We start from the raw sequence: 22,094 nt of genomic DNA, 5'->3' as shown, positions 1-22,094 counted from the left end.
TGTACAGGACACTGTACCCCATAGGAGCAGGATATATATTATTCTCAAGTGCTCATGGCACTTTTTCCAGGATAAATCATATAGTGGGTCACAAAATAAGTCACAATAAGTTCAACAAGATAGAAATTGTACAAAGCCATTTCTCAGATCATAATGGAATAAAATTGGAAAGCAAAACATGCATAAAAGAGGAAAAAAAATCACAAATATATGGAGATTAAGCAACACATTCCTAAACAATATTAGGTCAAAGAAGAAATTGTGAAATAAATCAATAAATACCTAGAGACAAAGAAAATGGGAACACAAAATAAAAGAACTTACGGAATGCAAGGAAGGCAGTTTGGGGAGGAAAATTTATAGTCTTCGAAGATTATATTTAAAGAGAAGAAAGAGATAAAACCAATGACCCAAATACATAGCTGGAGAAACTATAAAAAGAATAGCAATCTATCCCCAAGCAACCAAAAAGAATGAAATAAAAATCAAATCAGAAATAAATGAAATTGAGAACAGAAAAACAATAAAGAGAATTAACAAGGCAAAAAGTCCCTTACTGAGAAGAGTAACAAAATTTACAAAAAGCTAGAATGACAGCGGGGAAAAAAAGAAGATGCAAATAAAATCAGAAATGAAAATGGTGACATTAAAACTGACCTCACAGAAATAAAGGAATCATAAAAGGATATTATGAACAACTGTATACCAAAAATCTACACAATGAAGATGAAATGGAAAATTTCCTACGAATGTGAGAAACAACTAACACTGAAGCTTGAAGGAATAGAAGACTTCAACACATGTAAAAGATTGAAAAAGTCATTAAACAACCCCCAAAATGAAAAGCCCAAGACCAGATGGTTAAACAGGTGAATTCTTCCAAGCATTCAAACAAGATTTAATACCAATCATCCTCAAACTCTTTCAAAAGATTGAACAAGAAGTAATGCTTCCAAAATAATTCTTTAAAGCCAATATTACCCTAATACCAAAGTCATAATAAAATATTACAAAAAGAGGATTACAGATCCATTTCCCTAATGAATATGGATGCAGAAATCCTCAAGAAAATTGTTACTAATCAAATCGAACAACACATCAATAGAATGTTTCATCATAATCATGTGGGTTTTATATTAGTCAGGCAAGTGTTCAACACAAGTAAATTAATCAGCACAATAAATCACGTTAATAAATCAAAGAAGAAAATTCACATGATCCTATTCATAATGCAAAAAAGGTATTTGACAAAATACAGGATTCTTTTTTATTACAATAGTATGAAAGATAGGAACTGAAGGAAACTTTCCCTACACGTTAAAGGCCAAATGTGAAAAAAACCACAGCTAACATTAAACCCAATATCGAAAGACTGAAAGTGTGGCCATTGAGATTGGAAACAAGACAAGGGTGACAACTGCTATCACTGGTGTTCAATACAGTGCTAGAAAATCTAGCTAGAGCAATCGGGAGCAAATAAGAATTCAGAGCATCCAAGTTAGAAAGGAAGTAAAACTATCATTATTCACAGATGATGTGACACTATACCTAGAAAGCCCCAAAACCTCTACAACAAAGCTTCTAAATTTAATAAACTATTTCAGCAGAGTGACAGGATACAAGATTAATACACAATAATCAGTAGTGTTTCTATATACGTAATGAACAATCTGAGTAAGAATTTAAGAAAAAAATTCCTTTTACTATAGTGACTTAAAAAATCAACTATTTAGAATAAACTTAACCAAGGATGTAAAGCACTTGTATTCAGAAAACTACAGTGCATTGCTAAAAGAAATTAAAAAAGACAAATAAATGAAAGAACATTCCTTGCTCATGAATTCAAAGAATTATTATTAAGATGTTATTATTGAGATATTATTATTAAGATGTCAATTCTCACAAAATTGATATACAGCTTCAATCCTGATAAAATTTCTATGAACAACTTTTTAAAATAAAAAAAAAGAGTTATCAAATTTATTTGGACAGGTATGGGGCATAAATAACCAGAAACATCTTGAAAATGAAGAGTGAATTTGGAGGGTTCTCATATCCAGACTTTAAATCATACTACCTAGCTACAGTAGCAAAAACATCATGCTACTGGCATAAAGGTAAACACAGACCAGTGGGACCAATTTGATGGTTCAGAAATGGATTCTCATATCAATGGTCAAGTGATTTTTCATAAGCTTTTCAAAACCACCTGCCCTGGCCAGAAGTGTTCATTCAACAAAAGGTGCTGGTAGAACTGGATATCCATGTGTAAAGAAATAAATAATCCCAAAAGGATAAGTACCAATTTCTCATGAGAAAGCATGGAAGCAAGAAGGTGGTGGTATAAAATAATTAATGTGCTGGAAGAAAAGATTTCCAACCAAGAATTTTATATCTCGAAAGACTTCCAAGCATGAGTGAGAGAGTAAGACATCCCATGACAAAAATGGAAGAATCTCGTCACCACCAGACACAACTTAAGAGAAATGCTAAAGTGAGTTCATCAGACATAAAGGAAGAGAAACTAGAAAGTGAGTCAAAGTGGCATAAAGAAATAAAGACCTCCAATAGAGGTAACTATATTGTTAATTATAAATTCCATTTCTATTGTATTGTATTTTTTGGTATATAACTCCGTCTCTTAATTCTCAAAGGGGCTAAAATGGACATGTGTAATAATGACAAGTATACAATTTTGGACATACAATGAACAAGATACTTTTTAACAAGTACAAAAATGGCAGGATGTGGTTATAGGAATAATGCATCTGTAAGCTCTTGAATTTAAGTTGGTATCAAATGAAATATGATTGTTAATTGTTTAGAATGTGAAATATTAACTCCACTGATGAAATTACCTGAAAAATATATTCAGAAAGAAATGATAACAGACTCAAAATGCTAGAATATAATAAATTAAAAAAATGTGAAAGTAGGCAATAATAGAATTGATGGTCAAAAATGCTATAACAGCTGCTGCCCCGCGCCCTGGGCGCGAGCTTGCGGTGGGGCTCCGGGCGGGCGGCGCGCGCCTCCCAGGCTTCCGGCTGCCGCCGCGGCGCAGGCCCGCCGCCCTCTCGCGCGCCAGGCGGGCAGGCAGCAGCCTCGGGGCGCGCCGCCCGCCGCCGCCACCTCCTTCGACTGCCTGGTGCTCGGCGGCGGCTCGCGCGGGCTGGCCAGCGCGCAGCGGGGGGCCGAGCTCGGCGCCAGGGCCGCCGTGGTGGAGAGCCACAAGGTGGGCGGCACCTGCGTGAATGTCGGCTGTGTCCCCAAAAAGGTAATGTGGAACACAGCTGTCCACTTTGAGCTCATGCACGACCACGTTGATTATGGCTTTGAACGCTGTGAGAGTAAATTTCTTTGGCGTGTCATAAAAGAAAAGCGGGATGCCTATGTGAGCCGCCTGAACACCATCTCTCAAAACAACCTAACCAAGTCCCATATAGAAATCATCCGTGGCCATGCCGCATTCACAGGGGACCCCGAGCCCACGGCAGAGGTCAACGGGAGAAAATACACGGCTCCGCACATCCTGATTGCCACAGGAGGCGTGCCTTCCTTTCCGCAGGAGAGCCGGATCCCCGGTGCTAGCCTGGGAATAACCAGCGATGGGGTTTTTCAACTAGAAGAATTGCCCCGCCGCAGTGTCATCGTGGGCGCGGGGTACATCGCTGTGGAGATCGCCGGAATCCTTTCAGCCCTGGGCTCTAGGACCTCACTCATGATACGGCATGATAAGGTATTTAGGCATTTCGACTCAGTAATCAGTTCAAACTGCACTGAAGAGCTGGAGAAGGCTGGTATAGAGGTCCTGAAATACTCCCAGGTCAGGGCAGTTAAGCAGACCTCGTCTGGCTTGGACCTCTCGGTGGTTACTTCAGTTCCCGGGAGGGAACCCACCTCTACCACCACCCAGCACGTCGACTGCCTGCTGTGGGCCATCGGGCGGGACCCCAACACCAGGGACCTTAACTTAAACCAAGTGGGTGTTCAGACTGATGACAGAGGGCATAGCATCGTCGATGAGTTCCAGAATACCAGTGCAAAAGGCATCTATGCAGTTGGGGATGTGTGTGGAAAAGCTCTTCTTACTCCAGTTGCCATAGCTGCTGGCCGAAAACTTGCCCACAGGCTCTTTGAACACAAAGAAGATTCCAAATTAGACTACGAGAGCGTTCCTACAGTAGTCTTCAGCCACCCCCCTATTGGGACGGTGGGGTTCACAGAAGATCAGGCCATTTCTAAATATGGAGAAGAAAACGTGAAGATCTATTCAACCTCCTTTACTCCAATGTATCATGCTATTACCAGAAGGAAAATAAAGTGTGTGATGAAAATGGTGTGTGCTGGCAAAGAGGAACAGGTGGTCGGGATCCACATGCAAGGAGTCGGGTGTGATGAAATGCTGCAGGGCTTTGCTGTAGCTGTGAAAATGGGAGCAACCAAGGCCGACTTTGCAACACGGTGGACATTCACCCTACCTCTTTCGAATTGCTGGTCACGCTCCGCTGAGAACCCAGAGAGGCGCTGCTGGCAGCTGGGAGGGCAGAACTTCTGAAATGATCCAGTCATATTTCCTTACCTTCCAGTTTTATGTATTTCTTTATTTTAAAAAGGATCTTCTTATATTGGAAATGTTCAGTAAATAACAGAACTTCTTCATGTAACGGAAAATTTTGTTGTTGTTATCCAGGATTGATTTTCATTTGATCACATCTCATCACGATTAATACTTTAAAGGGTTGTTTTTTAAAAAAAAAAAAAAAAAAAAACGGGTCTTCGCTAGCTGTGGTTTTTTCATTTGTTGGGTTTAGCCTCATCCCAAGTATAAAACTATATGAAGTACAAGTAAATTAATGTGCTTGAATGAATATAGAGGAAGCTGTCAGCAGCTTGTCATAGTTTAAATAATGCAAGTGCACAGAATCTTCCTATTATTCTGAAGCCAGTACTGTGCTCTGCATATTGCAAAGCTACTTCAAGGATGTGAACTTTCTCTAAAAATATACAACTTGAGAGTCCTATCCCCCCTTTTTGAAAAGTTTTTACTTTTTAATTAAAAATGTATGTTTTATATCAATGTTGCAGGTTACCCAAATAAAACAAGGTAACTATAATAACAATAAATTTACTTTACACAGCAGTTACACTGGCCCTTATTTTTGTTCATTCTGCAGACTTGAGGGTTTGGGACAATGTCTATTCTCACTGCTTCAGGCTAAGACTTGCCCACAATTTTTTTTATTCTTTCTTTTGTTTTAAACGACTAAACACTGTTCATATTCTTTTCATGGGTTGAAAAAGATTTGAAAACGCTGGTTAAATATCTGGAGGAACATTGTAGCAGTGATTCCTGCTTTTGGAGGCTTGAGTACTTCAAAAGTCCCTTCCTGTGCTAAGAGTCATAGCTCAATGAATGCTTTCAATATTTGTCTTTGTTGTCAATTTTATCTGAAAATTGTTCCAAAAACTTGAAAATAAATCATAGGCTTCTTGTTAAAAAAAATGCTATAAGATTTACAAGGAATTAATAGCAAAATGGCAGAAGTAATTCTTGCATTATGCGTAGTTATTTTAAATGTAAAAAGATTGATCTCTCCAGCCAAAATGCAAAGATTGGCAGAATGGATAAAAAGCATGATCTATCTATGTTTTTAACCATAAATTCAAATGTATAACTGGTTGAAAGTGAAAAGATGGAAAAAATATATATACCATGCAACCAAAAGAGAGCTGGGGTAGCTACATAAATATCACATAAAATAGACTTTAAGTAAAAAAACTATTACAAGGAACAAAGAAGGTTTTACATACTGACAAATAGGTCAGTTCAAGTAAATATTACAATTATAAACACATATGCATATACCAACAGGGACCCAAGGATATTGAAGGGAATATTGATAGATTTGAAGGAAGGAATAGACAGTTTTACAATTAATAGTAAAACACTTCAAAATACTACTTCCAAAAATGGATGGAGAATCTAGACAGAAAATCAATAAGGAAATAAAGTACTGTAAACCAAGCAGCCCTAATAAACATATATTGAGCACTTCATCCAACACCAGAATATACCACATTCTTAATCAGTCGACATATATCATTTTTCAGTAGAAGTTAGGACACAAAAAATTATAAATTACTTTAAAAAGTTGTAAAAAAAATACGATTCTACTCAAAACAAAATGAAATGAAGCTAGAAATCAATGACTCAGAGATAAATGGTAAATTCTCAAATAATTGGAAATTAAAGAAATTACAAATAAACTATTAATGGAACAAAGAAGATATCTTGAGACAAATGAAAGCTAAAACACCACATAAAGACATATCATCTTACTCCACAATAAGATATCTTCTTACACTCATTAGACTGGCAGCTATTTTAAAAAACAGGACTACAAGTGTTGGAGAGGATGTGAAGGAATGGGAAACTTCATCCACTGCTCATGGGAATGTAGAATGGTGGAGCCACTGTGGAGGACAGTTTGGCCGTTCCTCAGAAAACTAGCTATAAAACTACCATATGATCCAGTAATTTCACTACTGAATTACTGAAGACCTGAAAGCAAAGACACAAATAGAAATGTGCATTGCCCAAAGTTGGAATCAACACAAATGCTCAACAACAGGTGAACAGATGAACAAATTGTGGTATACATGTACAATGGAATATTACTTAACTGTAAGAAGAAATACAGTAGTAACACATGGGATAACATGGATGAATCTTGAGGATGTTATGGTGAGTGAAGCAAGCCAGGACCTGAAGGACAAATATTACATGACCTCACTGACATGAAGTAAAGAAATTGAGCAGACTCAAAGACCTAGAGTCTGGAAGATAGGTTTACCGGAAATAGAAAGGGAGAAGAAGTCTGTCAGCCAATGCCCATATGGTCAAAATCTGTGATAAGGTGGAAGTGTGTAGTTGTACAGTGGAGGGACATGTCATTGGTTTAATGGTACTATTGGCTTGAGCGGTGCTGGTTTGTCAGGAGGTGGTTTGCAGAGTGTAAGTTGGACTCTCCATGGAATGGGGGGAGGGTTGGAGAGGGAGCAGGTAAACACTGGGGATTGGTGGGTTCATGGTTGAACCTTCAATTTTGGGAATGCTCTGTTGACAATATGACAAGTGGACAGTTCTTGTTTGTGGTGTCAGATATGGGGGGCATATCAGACAGGGCACATCTGGGACAGGATTCTTGGGACTGTGAATGTTCATCCTGCCTAGTATGCTATATCAATGGGTGTAGGACAACATAATGAGTGGCAAGGAGGTTGAATCTCATGCTGGGGAGACCCACTGGCTCTCAAATAGAGATGCAAGAGTGTCTAGATAACATGAGTGGTGCCTAATAGGGGATGACAGACCAATATGTCAAGCACTGTGTTGTTGCAAGTAATTATGAATCCTGTCCTATAAGGAGTGAAGACTGATAGCTGCCCTGGGTCCTGAAGGGAAGGGTAGGGAGGAATATAATAAATGGAACAGGGGGCATTTTGAGGGCATTGGAAATGATCTGCATGATCTTGAAAAGATGGATACAGGTCATGTTAAAGTACCTCACAATTTATAAAAGTGTATGGTCCAAAATGTAAACCATACCGTAAAACATTGATCATGGTTAGTAGGTACACTTCAATATTTGTGCATCATTTGTAACAAACATACCATCCACACATAAAATGTCATTAATAGGGGAAGAGGAAAAGGGGTTGGATGTTGATGTATGTAAGGCCCCTTTATTCAGTATACAACTTTTCTATAACCAAAAACTTCTTTGAAGACAAAATGAAAAAATAAGGCACTGGGGAATAAACAGAAGAGGATGAAACTCTACATACAGGACTGCAAATCTTATAGTGATGAAAGACAAACTCAAAAATTTTAAAATATTTTTTCATTATTTTCTATTATTACAAAAATGTTTATTTTTTGTATTTTATTTCTTATCTTTAAAGCTATCTTTATTATTTCATTTTCTTAATTGTATTTGACAATTTTATTGGCTTCATTTTTGAGGTTTTGTACCTCAGAAATGGTACAACTATGGGAGGGGATGATCACTGATGTGGGGTGTCAGTAATGGGGATCACAGGAGGAAGCTCGCCTTGGCATACAAATAAGGCATATAAATGTGTTCAGACATTCATGGGACATTTTCATGGTGGGTGGAGATTCACATAATAACCAAAGGAACAACAAATTCTTATCCTGAGGATCTCTGTGTACCAGGAAGAATCCCCCAAGTACAGAGTCAAAGACTAGTGTAGAAGGATGACCCCTTGGTGGGTCCTTGATATTGATGAGTGTGCTTATGAACCTTTATTCTTTTTAAACTTTATTTTCTACATTTAATAATTGAAAATAAAAACAGCTAAAAACTCAAAAGAAAACAATTGATAAAACATACATTTCTCAATTAAATGTAGTGGATAACTAAAACTGTTTTTGGATCATACAATATGCTACATAATCTATTTGAAACATTATTCTTGAAATGGAAACTTAGCCTAGTATTATATGGTCTCTAAGCATAGCCCTCAAAAAGCCTTATTACTCAAATGTGCCCTCTCCCTAAGCTCAGCTCAGCATATAAATATATTATCTTCCATCCTGTGCAAGACTTGACCCCTGGATATCGGCCTCCCTGGCACTGAGGGACTACTGCTAAGTACCAACTAGCCATTCAACTGGAAATAGACCTTGACTAAAAGGGGGAAAAGGTAAAGACACATGTGTTTATATGGCTAAGAGACTTCAAAATGAATCTGGAGGTCATTCCAGAGGTTATGCATATGCAGAACTCAGCAGAGTCTCTTTGAATGCCAAAGTAGATACTACTCCAAATAGGGGATTCCCTTTTACACCACTCCCCACAAATTTTGCTAGAATATCTAGCCAGATCAGTAAGAAAGGAAAGAAAAATTAAAGGCATCTGAATAAGAAAGGAAGAAGTAAAACTTCAGTTTGCTGAAGAGATGACCCTAAATCCTGAAAATCTCCAAAAAAGCAAAACCAAGCTATGGGAATTAATAGATGAGTTCAAGAAAGTGACAGCATACTAGATTAACACTAAAAATCAGAGTGTTTCTATACACTGCTATGAACTATTTGAGCAGAAAGTCAGGAAAAAATCTCATTTTCAATAGAGGATAAAAGAATCAAATATTTAGGAATAAATTTAACAAAGGACATAAAGGACTTGCATTCAGATAAATGTTAAAGTTGGCTAAAAAAACAAAAGCAAAGAATAACTAAATATATTCAGAGCCATTTCATGCTCATGGATCACATTAAGATCAATATTCTTAAGATGTCACTTCTACCCAAATTGATATAGATTCAATGCTATCCAAATAAAGCTTCCAACAGCCTTTTTTACAGAATTGGAAAGGCCATACAAATACAGATAGCTAAAAATATCTTAAGAAGGAAGAATGAAGTTGGAAGACTCTCACTTCCTTACTTTAAAACATGTTACTTCGAAAAAATGATAAAAACAATATGGTACTGGTATGAAGTTAAAAACATCGACAAATGGAATAGAATTGAGTCTTCAGAAAAAAATCATCAAATTAATGAATAAGTGATATTTGACAAGGCTATCAAGCCCACTCACCTGGGACAGAATATTCTGTTCAACAAATGGTGGTTGGTAAACTGGAGATCCAAGTGAAAAGAAAGAAGGAGGACCCTTATCTCATATCTTATGTAAAAATTAACTCAAAATGGATCAAAAACCTAAATATAAAAGCCAGAACTGTAACATTTCTAGAAGAAAATGTAGGGAAACCTCTTCAAGATCTTATAGTAGGCTGTGAATTCTTAAGCTTTACACCCAAAGCATGAGCAATGAAAAGAAAAATATAGATAAATGGGACTTCCTCAAATTTAAACATATTTGTGCAGCAAATGCCTTTGTTAAGAAAATTAAAATGCAGCCTACTCAACGGTATGAAATATTTGGAATTCACATATCCAGTAAGGATTGATATTCATTTTATATAAAGAAATCATACAATTCAATGATTATAAAAGACAAGCAACACAATTTAAAAATGGGCTGGAGATTTGAATAGACATTTCTCCAAAGAGGTAAAGGAAATGCAAAAAATTCATGAAAAAATGTTCAGCATCATTATATATTGGGGAAATGCAGATAAAAACTATACTGACACATCTCAATCAGAACAGAGAGGGCATCACCACCCCCAAATCCTCAAGATTGTGGAATGAAGAAACAAAAAGAGGGAATGCAACTATGGAATAAAGTAGACTTATTATTCTAGTAATGAAAGAACTTAAAACACTTATAAAAAGACAGTGGTCATAAGAAGTTCTGAGGGAGTGGAGAGAGAAGAATAGGTGTAACATGGAGCATTTTGGGGATATTGGAATTGTTCTGCATGATATTGCAATGATGGATACAAGACATTATACATTTTGTGAAAACCTATAAAATTGAGCTGTACAAAGTGTAAACAATAATGTGAACTATAGATTATGATTAGTAGCAATGCTTCAGTATGTGTTCACCAATTGTAACAAATGTAACAAACTACTGAAATATGTTAATGGGCAAAAGTGTGGGAGGAGGATGGAAGGAGGTATATGGGAATCTTCTACATTTTCAATGAAAAATTTTTAAATTTAAAGCTTCTTTTAAATAAAGAATAAAAACTACACTGAGATATCCTTTCCTGCCATATAGAATCATCATTATTACAAAAACAGAAAATTATAAGTGCTCAAGATGATGTGGAGAAATAGGACACTCATTCACTGTTAGAGATAATGTAGAATTGTGTAGCCTTTTGGAAGATTGTTTGGCAGTTCCTCAAGAAAATAACTTTAAACTGCTGTATGATCCAGGAATACTGTTACTTGGAATATATTCAGAGAATTGAAAGCAAGGATATGAACTGACATTTGTACATTGGTGTTCATAGCAACATTATTCACAATTGCTAAAATATGGAAACAACCCAAGTGTTCATTCACTGATGAGTGGATAAACAAAAAGGTTTATATAGGCAATGTTATACTATCCAGTTGTGAGAAGAAATGAAGTTGGGATGCATATGACAACATGGATGAACTTGGGGATATTATTTTGAGTGAATAAGTTAGACAAAAAAGGAGGGATGTTGTATGATCTTACCAATATGAATTACATAAGAATAATAAAACTCCTGGAGTTAAAATATGGAGTATAGTTTACTAGGAGACAGAATGTGTTTGAAAATAGGGAACTGATATTGATCGTAGGTATAGTGTTTTATAAGGTTGATTGTAAATATGTGGAAATGGATACAGGTGATCACACTTTAAAAAGGATATAACTAACACTGTATATATGTGAATGTGGCTGAAAAGGGTAATCTAGGGAGGATAAAGTCAATTGAAAGACAGCTAGAGAATATCTAGGGAATGTATAACATAGTGATTTGGTAGTGGATATGGATTTTGATTAATAGAGCAAATACAAATATATTCCTCCATAACATGTTGTTAAAAATATGGTGATATATGGGAAGAATATTTTAATGTATAAACTACAGTTAAGTGTAAAATATAATATTTTAACAGAAAAAGAAAGAATGTACTGTATCAATGCTGAAGTAAAAAATGGGAGTTTATTAGATAGCACTCTTTTTTAAGACTTCACAATTCTGTGATGAAACTGAGAGCCACTAAGATGGATTGTACAAGGCAGGAAACTGTATAACACATTGAACCCAGTAGTCAATGATGGAATGTGTTAATATTACAAACATGAAAACATTCTCTTAAGAACTATTGAAGATATACAATACTAATACATGGTATAAATAATACAGCCTTAATAAGATTAACTGCCCATTTCTCATCCCAAACCATGGAGGTGAAAATGCAGTGAGATAACATAAAGTGCTGAAAGTAAAAGAAACTGCCAACTAAGAATTCCATATTCAGCAAAACTGTCTTTCAAAAATGAGTGGGAGATTAAGACATTTCCAAAAAAAAAAAAACAAAAAAAACACAAGCAGAGGGAGCTCATTAATATAAACTTCAAAGACAATTCTTCAGGGCGAAACCAAAGAAAATAGATGACTGACTGAAATTGCATGAAGAAATTAAGAACTGCATTAAGGGTAACAACATGGATATATACGTGTGTGTGTGTGTGTGTATATATGTGTATGTGTATATATATACATATATATATATAAATGCCAGTATCATTATATTTTTGGTTTGTAACCAAATTTTTACTTCCTACAAGATATGAAAGTCACTAAAAGTAGTAGTAAGGTTGATAGTTGTCATCCCAGAGACTAAAATCTTTCAGCTGTCCATGTGCCAGCTGGACCCTGAATTTCAATGGAAAGCAGCATCTGCTCTCCAGGTCACTGAACTCACTCAGAACAACTGACAAGAAGATGATGATGAACAATGACCATCCCAAGGAACAAGAGCATCTACAACTACAAGCAAGAGATGTCCATCCATCTGCCCCATGGGAATGAGTCCCTCTCAAACAGAGGTAGGTGAACATCACCATCCCGGAATCCTCAGGATTGGAGAATGAATTATGGAGTAAAGTAGACTTAATATTATTCTACTATAGATTTATTGTAATTCCAGCAATGGAAGAACCTTGATCATTAATGTGAAGAGAGTGACCACTGGAGGTTCTGTGGGAAGGGAGAGTGAAAAACAGTTGAAATATGGGGGCAGTTTTGGGACTTGGGAATTTTCTGGAATGACATTACATGGCAGATACATGTCATTACATATCTTGCCATAACCTAAGAAATTGTGCAAGAGAGAGTATAAACTACAATATAAACTATAATCCATGCTTAGTGGCAATGCTCCAAAATCTTTTCATCAATTGTAATGACTGCACCACAATTATGAAAGATGTTGTTACTGTGGGAAAATGTAAGAGGTGTAGGGAGTACAGTATATGGGAATCCCTTATATTTAAATGTAGCATTTATGTAATTTAAATATTTTAATAAAATTATATTAAAAATAAAAAGGCACATTCATAAAACATAATGGTAATATATGATTTTGGACTTATGTCAATAGGTAATTTGTGACATCTATATCATAATGTAGGGACAGATCATTAGAGAAACAGTTTGCCTACAAGATTGAAGTTAAGTAGATATCAGAGTGAATGAGATTGTTACTGATTTATTAAGTTAAATAAAACCCAAGGTAGCAACAGAGAAAATATCAGAGAATAAGCAAGCTCATCCAGGCAGAAATTAGAATGCAGAATGTCTTGGGGGAAGGAGTTCAAGGGGAAAAGGAAGTTAATATATAATGGATATATGATTTTTGTTTGTGATAATGGGACCATTTTAATAATGGAAGTGATGAGAACATCTCAACATTGTGAATGTGATTAATCCCACTGAAGGAAATTCTTGGGAGTGGTTGAGATGTGAAAAGTTATCTTACATAAATATTCATACAACTAAAAAAAGGAAGAGCAACAAGGAAGGAACAATGACAAATAAGTGTTCAAGAAACATGATATATATAACCTATGCTCAAGTACTCAAAACGGATGGAAAATAGATATACAGATAGATGATAGACATGATAGATAGATGTATGAATATGTATGGATGACTAGAATGATATGGCAAATTTGGCAAAATCTTAAATGTGTGTCTAGTTATTTGGGGATATAGTGGTATTTTGGAAATATTTGTATTGGGTAAGCATTATTTTTGTAACTTTTCTGTAAATCTGACACTATTTCAAAACTAAAAGTTTAAAAAATTAAAAATGAAATTGGAACTCTATCTCATACCATACACAAATATGAACTCAAAATGGATCAATAACCTACATATGATAGCTAAAACTGTAAAACTCTCTAAAATATAAGATAGTTGCAAATCTGTGAAAGCTTGTATTAGAAAATTGTTAATTAGCTATGACACCAAAAGCATAAAAAGTAGTAGAAATAATAGATATATTTCACTACATCAACATTAAAAATGTTTTTAGGATTCTAAAGACATTGTCAAGAAAGTGAAGACAATTCACAGAAAGGGAGAATATTTTTGCAAATAAATCATCTGTAAAGAAGCTTGTAAACATAGTATATAAAAACACTTACAACTCAATAATTAGAATGCAACCAGTGGCAAAGGATTTAAATAGACATTTCTCAAAACAGTGTATACAAGTGAACCATATGCATATGAAAATTTGCTCAATATAAGTATTCATTTTGGTAATATAAATCAAAATAATCCCAATGAAATACTACTTCACACCCACTAGGATGGCTATCACAATAACCAATTCAAACAAGACAACAGTTGTGACAAAAATTGGAAATGATTGAGAGGATGTGGAGAAGTGGGTACATTTCACAATTAAGTACATAGTTAGCATATGAGTTATCAATGCACTCATCATTTTGCTTATCAATGCAGTAAGGAGATTTGAAAACATATGTACAAATGAAAATTAATACATTTTTACCACATTATTTGAATTAGCTAAAAAGTAGAAACACCTGAAATATGCATCAATTTATGAAAAAATAAATGATATAACATCACAATGAAAGCTTATTCAATAACATAAAGTAACATAAAGTAAGTAGATACTGATATATACTTCAACATGGACAAACCCTGAAAACATGTTGGAAAATGGAAGAATTCAGTCACTAGGGTTTACATATTGTGTGATTTTGTTTATATGAAATATCCAGAATAGGCAAAACCAAAGAAAAAGTAGATTAATGGTTATCAAGGGTTAGGGCAGAGAAAATGGGAAATGACTACTAATGAGTATGGATTTTCTCTTTGAAATGATTTAAATGTATTGAAATTAGATAGTTGTGATGTTTACAGAATTCTGTCCATATTCTAAAATATACTTTTAAAAAAACCCTCTGAATTGTATACTTTAGAAGGTTGAATTTATGGTGTGTGAATTTTATCTCAAAATCCAAAAATTTAAACAATCATCATATTGATAATATTCTACTTGCCTCAAAATATTTTATAGTGTTCTAAAGGATCAACAGATTATAAAATATTTTATATTGTTCTAAAGGATGCAACAGATTATAATGAATAGTGCATATCCTTAAAAGATAAAATCCAGTTTTAGTTAATAAAAAATAGTACAGTCATAAAATATTAAAAATAAATATTTTTGCAGTAAAATTGTTTATAGAGAAACCAATACAGCATCTATGGAGCTGGAAATCATTAACTTTAAGTTTCTAGGATATAGAGGATTTATAAATGTAAAGTTCAAACAATAACATATCGGTCACACCAAAATGGGCAAACAATCTATATCTGATACTATTCACAGAGAACAACCAATGACATAAGAAAAATTCACAAAACTGAAGTAGCTTATGCTGATTTTCAAATCTAGCTTGCTTAACTCATGATGTTTCAGTAATATCAGCATAAAAAATCATAATTTAAAATGGAAAAAAATTAAGGGAGAAACAAGCTAGTAGAAAGAGAATGTTGCTTGTATTTCTAGTATCCTTGGGTGAGTGTTGACCAAAGCAAGTACTAAGAAGGTATTTAACTTACAATATCTTTCCTTTCCCCAATATCTTCTTAAGGCCTCGGTATACTTCTTTGTTTCGGAGGCTATAGATGAGGGGGTTCAACATGGGTGTGAGGATGGCATAAAAGACTGACACCATCTTGTCCTGGTCAGGAGTACGGTTTGAGGCTGGTCTCATATACATGAACATGGCGGCACCATAGTAGAGTCCAACCACAGCCAGGTGGGAGGAGCAAGTGGTGAAGGCCTTGTACCTGCTTTCCCCAGAGCCCATGCAGATGATAGCTCGAAGGACATGGGAATAGGAAGTGATAATAACTGAGACTGGGAAGATGAGCATCACCACACAGCAGATGAAAAGTAGTCTTTCAAAGAAAGAGGTGTCTGTGCAGGATAGAGGTAGGAGGGCAGCAACATCACAGAAAAAATGATGAATTTCCAGAAGTTTGCAATAAGAGAATGACAGGGCAGCTGCAAGCACAATGATACCATCAAGAGACCCCAGGATCCAGGAAGCAGCAGTCATGAGTACACAAAGTTTCTGATTCATGAGTATGGTGTATCGTAGAGGGTGGCATATAGCCACATAGCGGTCATAAGCCATGACAGCCAATAAAAAGCATTCAGCCCCAAGCAGGGACACACAAAAGAATATCTGGGTTCCACAACCAGCTAGAGAGATAGATTTCTTTCCAGACAGGTAGTTGAAGGCCATCTTGGGTACTGTGGTGCAGATAAGCATGAGGTCCATGAGTGACAGCTGGCTGAGGAGGAAGTACATGGGGGTGTGGAGATGTGCGTCCAGGTAGATTAGAAGAACCATGACAGTATTTCCCATAAAGGCCATTGTGAAGATGCCCAGGACTAGAGTGAAGAGGAAGGTGTGTATGGGGCTGTGATCAAAGATTCCCAGCAGGATGAATTCAGAGTTGAAAGTATGATTTCTCCACCTCATGATGGTTATTTTGTCTTATCTGGAATGTCCAGAGAATGAATATTCTCATTTATTAATTCACAAATCTGCTTTTGAATGCATACTATACTCAAATCCATGAGGTATATGTGAGACATTTTTACCAATCTTCACTTATAAACTCTTTCTTCACAGTAACAATTACATGAATTGATCTTGTGCTTTACTGTTTATTATCCAGCTTTCATAGAGATCAACTTAAAAAGTATTAATAGTGTAAGTATAAGAATGTTCATCTTTTTAAAAATGCTAAGAATATGATATTACACAGGAAGAGTACAACTAATGTAATTTATGGATTAAAGTTAATGGTAATATTGTAATACTTTTGAAGCAATGGAAAATAAGATATCACATCAATTCTAAGAAAAAATAGGGGATATAAAGAAGTATGAGGTTGTAATTTTTAGCATAAAGGAAATGTTCTAAAATTGATCGGTGCACTGACTGACAGCACAACTCTATGATAAATACAAGCCACTCACTATACACTTTAAGCCAATTATACAAAGCGTAGGACTGTATAACACAATGAACCCTGTTTGGAAAATGGGATGTGGTTAATGGAACAAATATGAAAATATTCCCTCATGAATTATAACAGGTATCTAATACTAATACAGGATGTTAATAACAGATCAGGTTAGGTGGAAAATACACCAAATGTAAGATATTAACTATGGTTAGGAGAACATTTTGACCATGCTCTTTTATAGTTTGTGACAACTGTTTCACAATAATGTAAGGTTTTGATTGTGGGGTAATGTATGGGAGCCCTTTAAGATAATATGCATGTGTGTTTTCTGAGTTCATATTTACTATACACTTATTGCTTATGCATGTTCGTGTATTAATGTTAAACTTCAATACAAAATTTTTAAAAAGAAGTGTTTTCTGTATTATCAACAAGAGAACTGAATTTTATGATAGCTTATTGGTTTACCTATATGTTCATATTCATTCATATTCATTAGAGAACTTAGGGGGAAAAAAATACTAACTGCTAAATTTCATGGCAATCTCTTAAAAGAATTCCCTATCTTTTAGTCCTTTTTACTTAGCATGGTTTCAGATTTCTGTTCTCCTCAATAACTATGATAATCTTTTTCAATGGTTTCTCCAATCCATTTCAGCCCTCTGCCCCTTTTGTTTCACAACTCCACTGAAAAATTGTATGGGCTCAGTACACATATCCCTGGCATTGTACACCTCTTTTCATTTAAACTTCTCCATCTTAGAACAAGCCACAAAGCCTTATTCACTAATGAAAATACAGGTCTAAATATTTTATTAGAAAATGAGACATTCTTCACTACTCTGAGAATAATTTTGCTTCTCCCACTGTGTGAGGGGTGGGCAGTAGTCACTTTTTGAAAAAAATCAATTTCTTCCTGCCACAATAAAATATTAAAAGTCAGATATGATAAATATCTAAGAGACAAAGAAAAATTCTTCTGTGGTCACTAAAATCTTCACATCTATGTGCAATTTTAGAAATGGATGGAGTTTGTTCCATTACAATTAACAGAAATTCAACTATGTGAAAAATCTAGTCCATGTTGGTTAATGATAGACAAAGATGGGGTGTAATTTATGAGATGGGTTTACTGTAAAAAATGAGTCAGATTAATATTTAAACAGGTAAATATCAGAAGTACCAAAATGGTTTAAGTTGTGTATGCAGGGTCAGGATGTCTATGAATCAATTTTACACTTGAGAAGATCTCTCAGGTACTGAATGAAGTGATGGATTGCAAAGGTTAAATCTGCAAGCATGGAAACTCTAGAGCATTATCTACAGGTGTCAAGGGGAGCCTGGGTAAAAGCAAGGCAGTGGCAATGGAATAAGGCGATGACAGGATGGAATATAAACAATTCTTTCTCACTGCAAATGGCTCCTTATTATTGTCTCTAGCCTTCTTCATCATATTCCATCTTAAGAACATCATACTACATAGACAGTTCCCAAGAGGAATTTTACACCAAATTAAAAAATAAATAAGGCAAAGAAGAGCACACTTTTATTTGTACTACAAAAAGTTCTTCTGGACTCTCAGACTTGAAAGCTTGAAATAACCTAATGTCTTGTTTCCTTACACTTTTATGATTTTTATTATGATATTTTTGCCTATTTTTAGTTGTTTTTTATAGTATAATCACATTTGACATAACCAGATCATACTTTCTGAAATTAAACATGTATTTTTATGGTCATTTACTATAGTATGGATTTATACGTTTTGTCTAGTATTTATTACATTAAAAATATTAAGCACATTGTAGCTTTCAAAAGTATTTTGCAGAAATGATTTGAATTTTTAAAAATTAAATAATCTATTATTAAAGGCTGTGCCTTTAAAGGGGCTATGATTTTTGTGTCTTAAGAGCAGACAATAATTACTAGATAGGAATAAATTTCATTTATTTGTAAGAAAACATTTTAGACCTGCATATGTGATGAGGGAATCTAAATGTCCAGCAATAAGAATATAGAAAATAGTTAACGCTACATAAATAAATACAAAATATAATCTTATTCCAAAGGAAGCCAACATAAAGAACTGAACAATTTAGTATATTTGGTCTTTCAGTTTTAAAATAGGATCATCATAATTTCACCATAAGTTAAAATTCACATATCATAGGGGGAATAGTTTTGTTCCCTTTAAATGCTTCATTTTAAACTGTTAATGCAAAATGGAGAATACTCAAGAAAAAAATTTTTAATTATGAAAATTAGAAGAAATTTTATATAGTGCCAGGAAAATTAAGCATATTTAAGAGGGATAGAAGCATGTGAGGAAAACGGATGCAAAGAATAGAGAAGGAAATAGAGAATGATTATGTACAGAAAGCATGATGAATAAAGATTACAGAATATAAATGGAGATGAGTGGAGAGAGAATATAAATTAGAAACACACTTGAGAGTGAAGGAATGGGTGGGTGTTCCTAGAGTCTTTTCAAGGATACCCGACCACAATGGGTCCTTCATTTCCCTAGAACCTGTGACATTTTCCAACTTGGAGTTTCCAAACCAAACATCCAGCATATTTACACCATGTAAGTTAATTAAATCATTACATTCTTCTTTAATTCAACTCGATGGCACTGACTTTGACAATTTTATTATCTAATATATCTGTTGAAGAATTTGAAACATGAATAAAGCAGCTGGGTTCTATTTGAGGGCAAATCAATTCCCTAATAATTTTTGAACTGAAAGCTTTCATTGTGTGTCAACCAAAGTCTTTTCAGGTCTGAATATCAATAATTCCTTTTTAAGAAAACATATTGAACATTCATGGCATGTCGTTTTTTTTTTTTTCTGTGAAGCTATATTTACTTCATGGAAACCAACCATGTTTATCATCAGAAATGATGCTAGGCTACTTTAAGAATTAGAAACATGACAAAATTTACTTAATTCTTTATATATATATATGTAAAATTTTCATAAGTAGGCTTAAGATGATTTACACTTATATAATACTATATATAGTGTGATAAAATCTTTTTCATACACTTTGTTTCATTCTGTCTCACCAACAACATGCGAGAACAGCAGCAGAAGTAATAGATTCACAAATAAGGAACTGTCATACTTCTCATACTCACTAGTATGGTCAAGGTGTAGATTCAACAATTATATCCTCTTCTCTGTACTCTGGAAAAATGATACCCACTTTTCAATTCTAAGCTATATCTAATCCTTTTCTGTTGTCTTTTAAAGAAATGATTCAGTGTTAGAGGTCCAGATTTTGTAAAGCACTCACATTTCCAGAGACCTTTCAAACTCACTGTTTAATTTTTAATGTTTAATGTTTAAATGCTTTACCTCTACAGACAGTGCAGTCCCTAGACTTCAATTATACTAGGGCATGACCACTTTCAGAGTTTCCCCTGGGAATCAAAATCCATATGGACCACTATACCCTCATTATTATTTAGTCAATATTTTTTTTTGTCATTCTTTCCTTGAATATTGAGTCTTAAGTGATGGCTGTTATATCCTACTTTTATTAATGAAGTAAATAGATTTAGTAAAACTGTAAATAAATACTTACAAATTAGAACAAATTCAGTTTATGACTCTAATTCTATTGCAAAGTAAACTGAATCTGTGAAACTGCCTTCTCATTTAAAATTTTTACCCCATAACCAGTATATCTTAGCAAACATTTACAATTAAACAAAAATGCAAGTAAATTTCTCAGAAGTCTTGATGAAAGCATTTAATTAGCAAATCAGAATTGTTGCAAACAGTTCATTCAGACTCTCTTAAATGGTGGGTCAAAGACAACTCTTATGGCTCAGTGTTTTGATATAAAGACTGGGCTTATTTTATGTTCTTCATAATTGATATGAAAAGCAGAAGTTAAAATAATTATTTTTTTAAAATTGTATTGTTATTTGAAGATACATAGATCACAAAAATGTTACATTTAAAAATATGAGTTCCCATATACCTTACCCTCCAATCCCCACTCCTCCCACCCACATCAACAACTTCTTTCATCATTGTGGCACATTCATTACATTTGATGAATACATTCTGGAGCATGGCTGTATGGCATAGATTATAGTTTACATTGTAGTGTACACTTTCCCCCAGTACTTTCAGTTGGTTTTGGCAGGATGTTTAAGGTCCAGTATCTGACCCTGCAATATCATTTAGTACAACGCCTAATCCCAAAAATGCCCCCACATCACATCTCTTCTTCCCTCTCCCTGCCCTCAGCAACTACCATGGCCACTTTCTTTGGCTTGCTCTAATAATTAGGTCCATATGGTAGTAGAACAGAAATAGTGTAAGAGAATAATAGGACAGGATAGAGTAAAATACAGTCACACAAATATGGTTACTGTTAGGAGCATCTCTCTTTCATGCCAAAGATGGCAGTCCAAGGTTTCTTCATTTTGTAACTCTTTCAATCCTATAGTGTGGTTGATTCCTTGAGTTCAAAAATTCCATATCATATCCTCTCTATTCAGCAAGATAATGCGTCAAAATACAGCTGTGATAGGCTTTCCTGAATTTTCTGGCCTGGATGAGACATAGAACAAGTGTTCCCATCCTTTTAGCCAGAAAACACTCAAATGGACAATAAGATATACTAGCACTGCCTACCTACAATCTGAATCTGATACTTTATAGGGAAAGCTTTCTTTATTTCTCTATGAAGTTGGATATTTATTTTTGGCTATCCAGAATGAGTGTCCATGTTTTTCAACTCAGCTTCCTACCTTGGAAGCCCCAGTGGTCCTGGTCCCTCATCTTCTGGGTTATGGTGGAGCACAGACAGGAAACCAAATGGTAAGGGCAGCATATTTATTAACACAGCAAAGGCAACGTCCCTGAACAGTCCTGTGCTTTTCCATTTTTAAAAGAGGATATGTCGTAATTTTAATTTAATTTACCTGTTTTACCTGATAAGTGTATGTTAAAATCTACCAGAAGATTGTAGAATTAATAAATATTTGCATTTGCAAGTGTTTTTAAATTTCTTTATGTAAATTAACTTCTTGTTTTTATGATTATAACTTTATTGAT

At 34.7% G+C, this 22,094-nt stretch overlaps 1 protein-coding gene and 1 pseudogene across 1 annotated transcript; one reads left to right on the top strand and one right to left on the bottom strand.

Moving 5' to 3' along the window:
- Positions 1–720: 720 nt before the first annotated feature.
- On the top strand, positions 721–4,512 carry LOC101416319 (glutathione reductase pseudogene; annotated as a pseudogene).
- Positions 4,513–15,587: 11,075 nt separating this feature from the next.
- On the bottom strand, positions 15,588–16,523 carry LOC101416745 (olfactory receptor 2M4-like). Its single transcript, XM_004482371.3, has one exon. It carries the CDS (start codon positions 16,521–16,523, stop codon positions 15,588–15,590), a length of 936 nt encoding a protein of 311 aa, XP_004482428.1.
- Positions 16,524–22,094: the final 5,571 nt, after the last annotated feature.

Source organism: Dasypus novemcinctus, chromosome 16, assembly GCF_030445035.2.
Source record: "Dasypus novemcinctus isolate mDasNov1 chromosome 16, mDasNov1.1.hap2, whole genome shotgun sequence".
Lineage (NCBI taxonomy): Eukaryota > Metazoa > Chordata > Mammalia > Cingulata > Dasypodidae > Dasypus > Dasypus novemcinctus.
The sequence above is the reverse complement of the archived record's forward strand: the minus strand, read 5'-3'. Positions and strand labels throughout refer to the sequence as shown.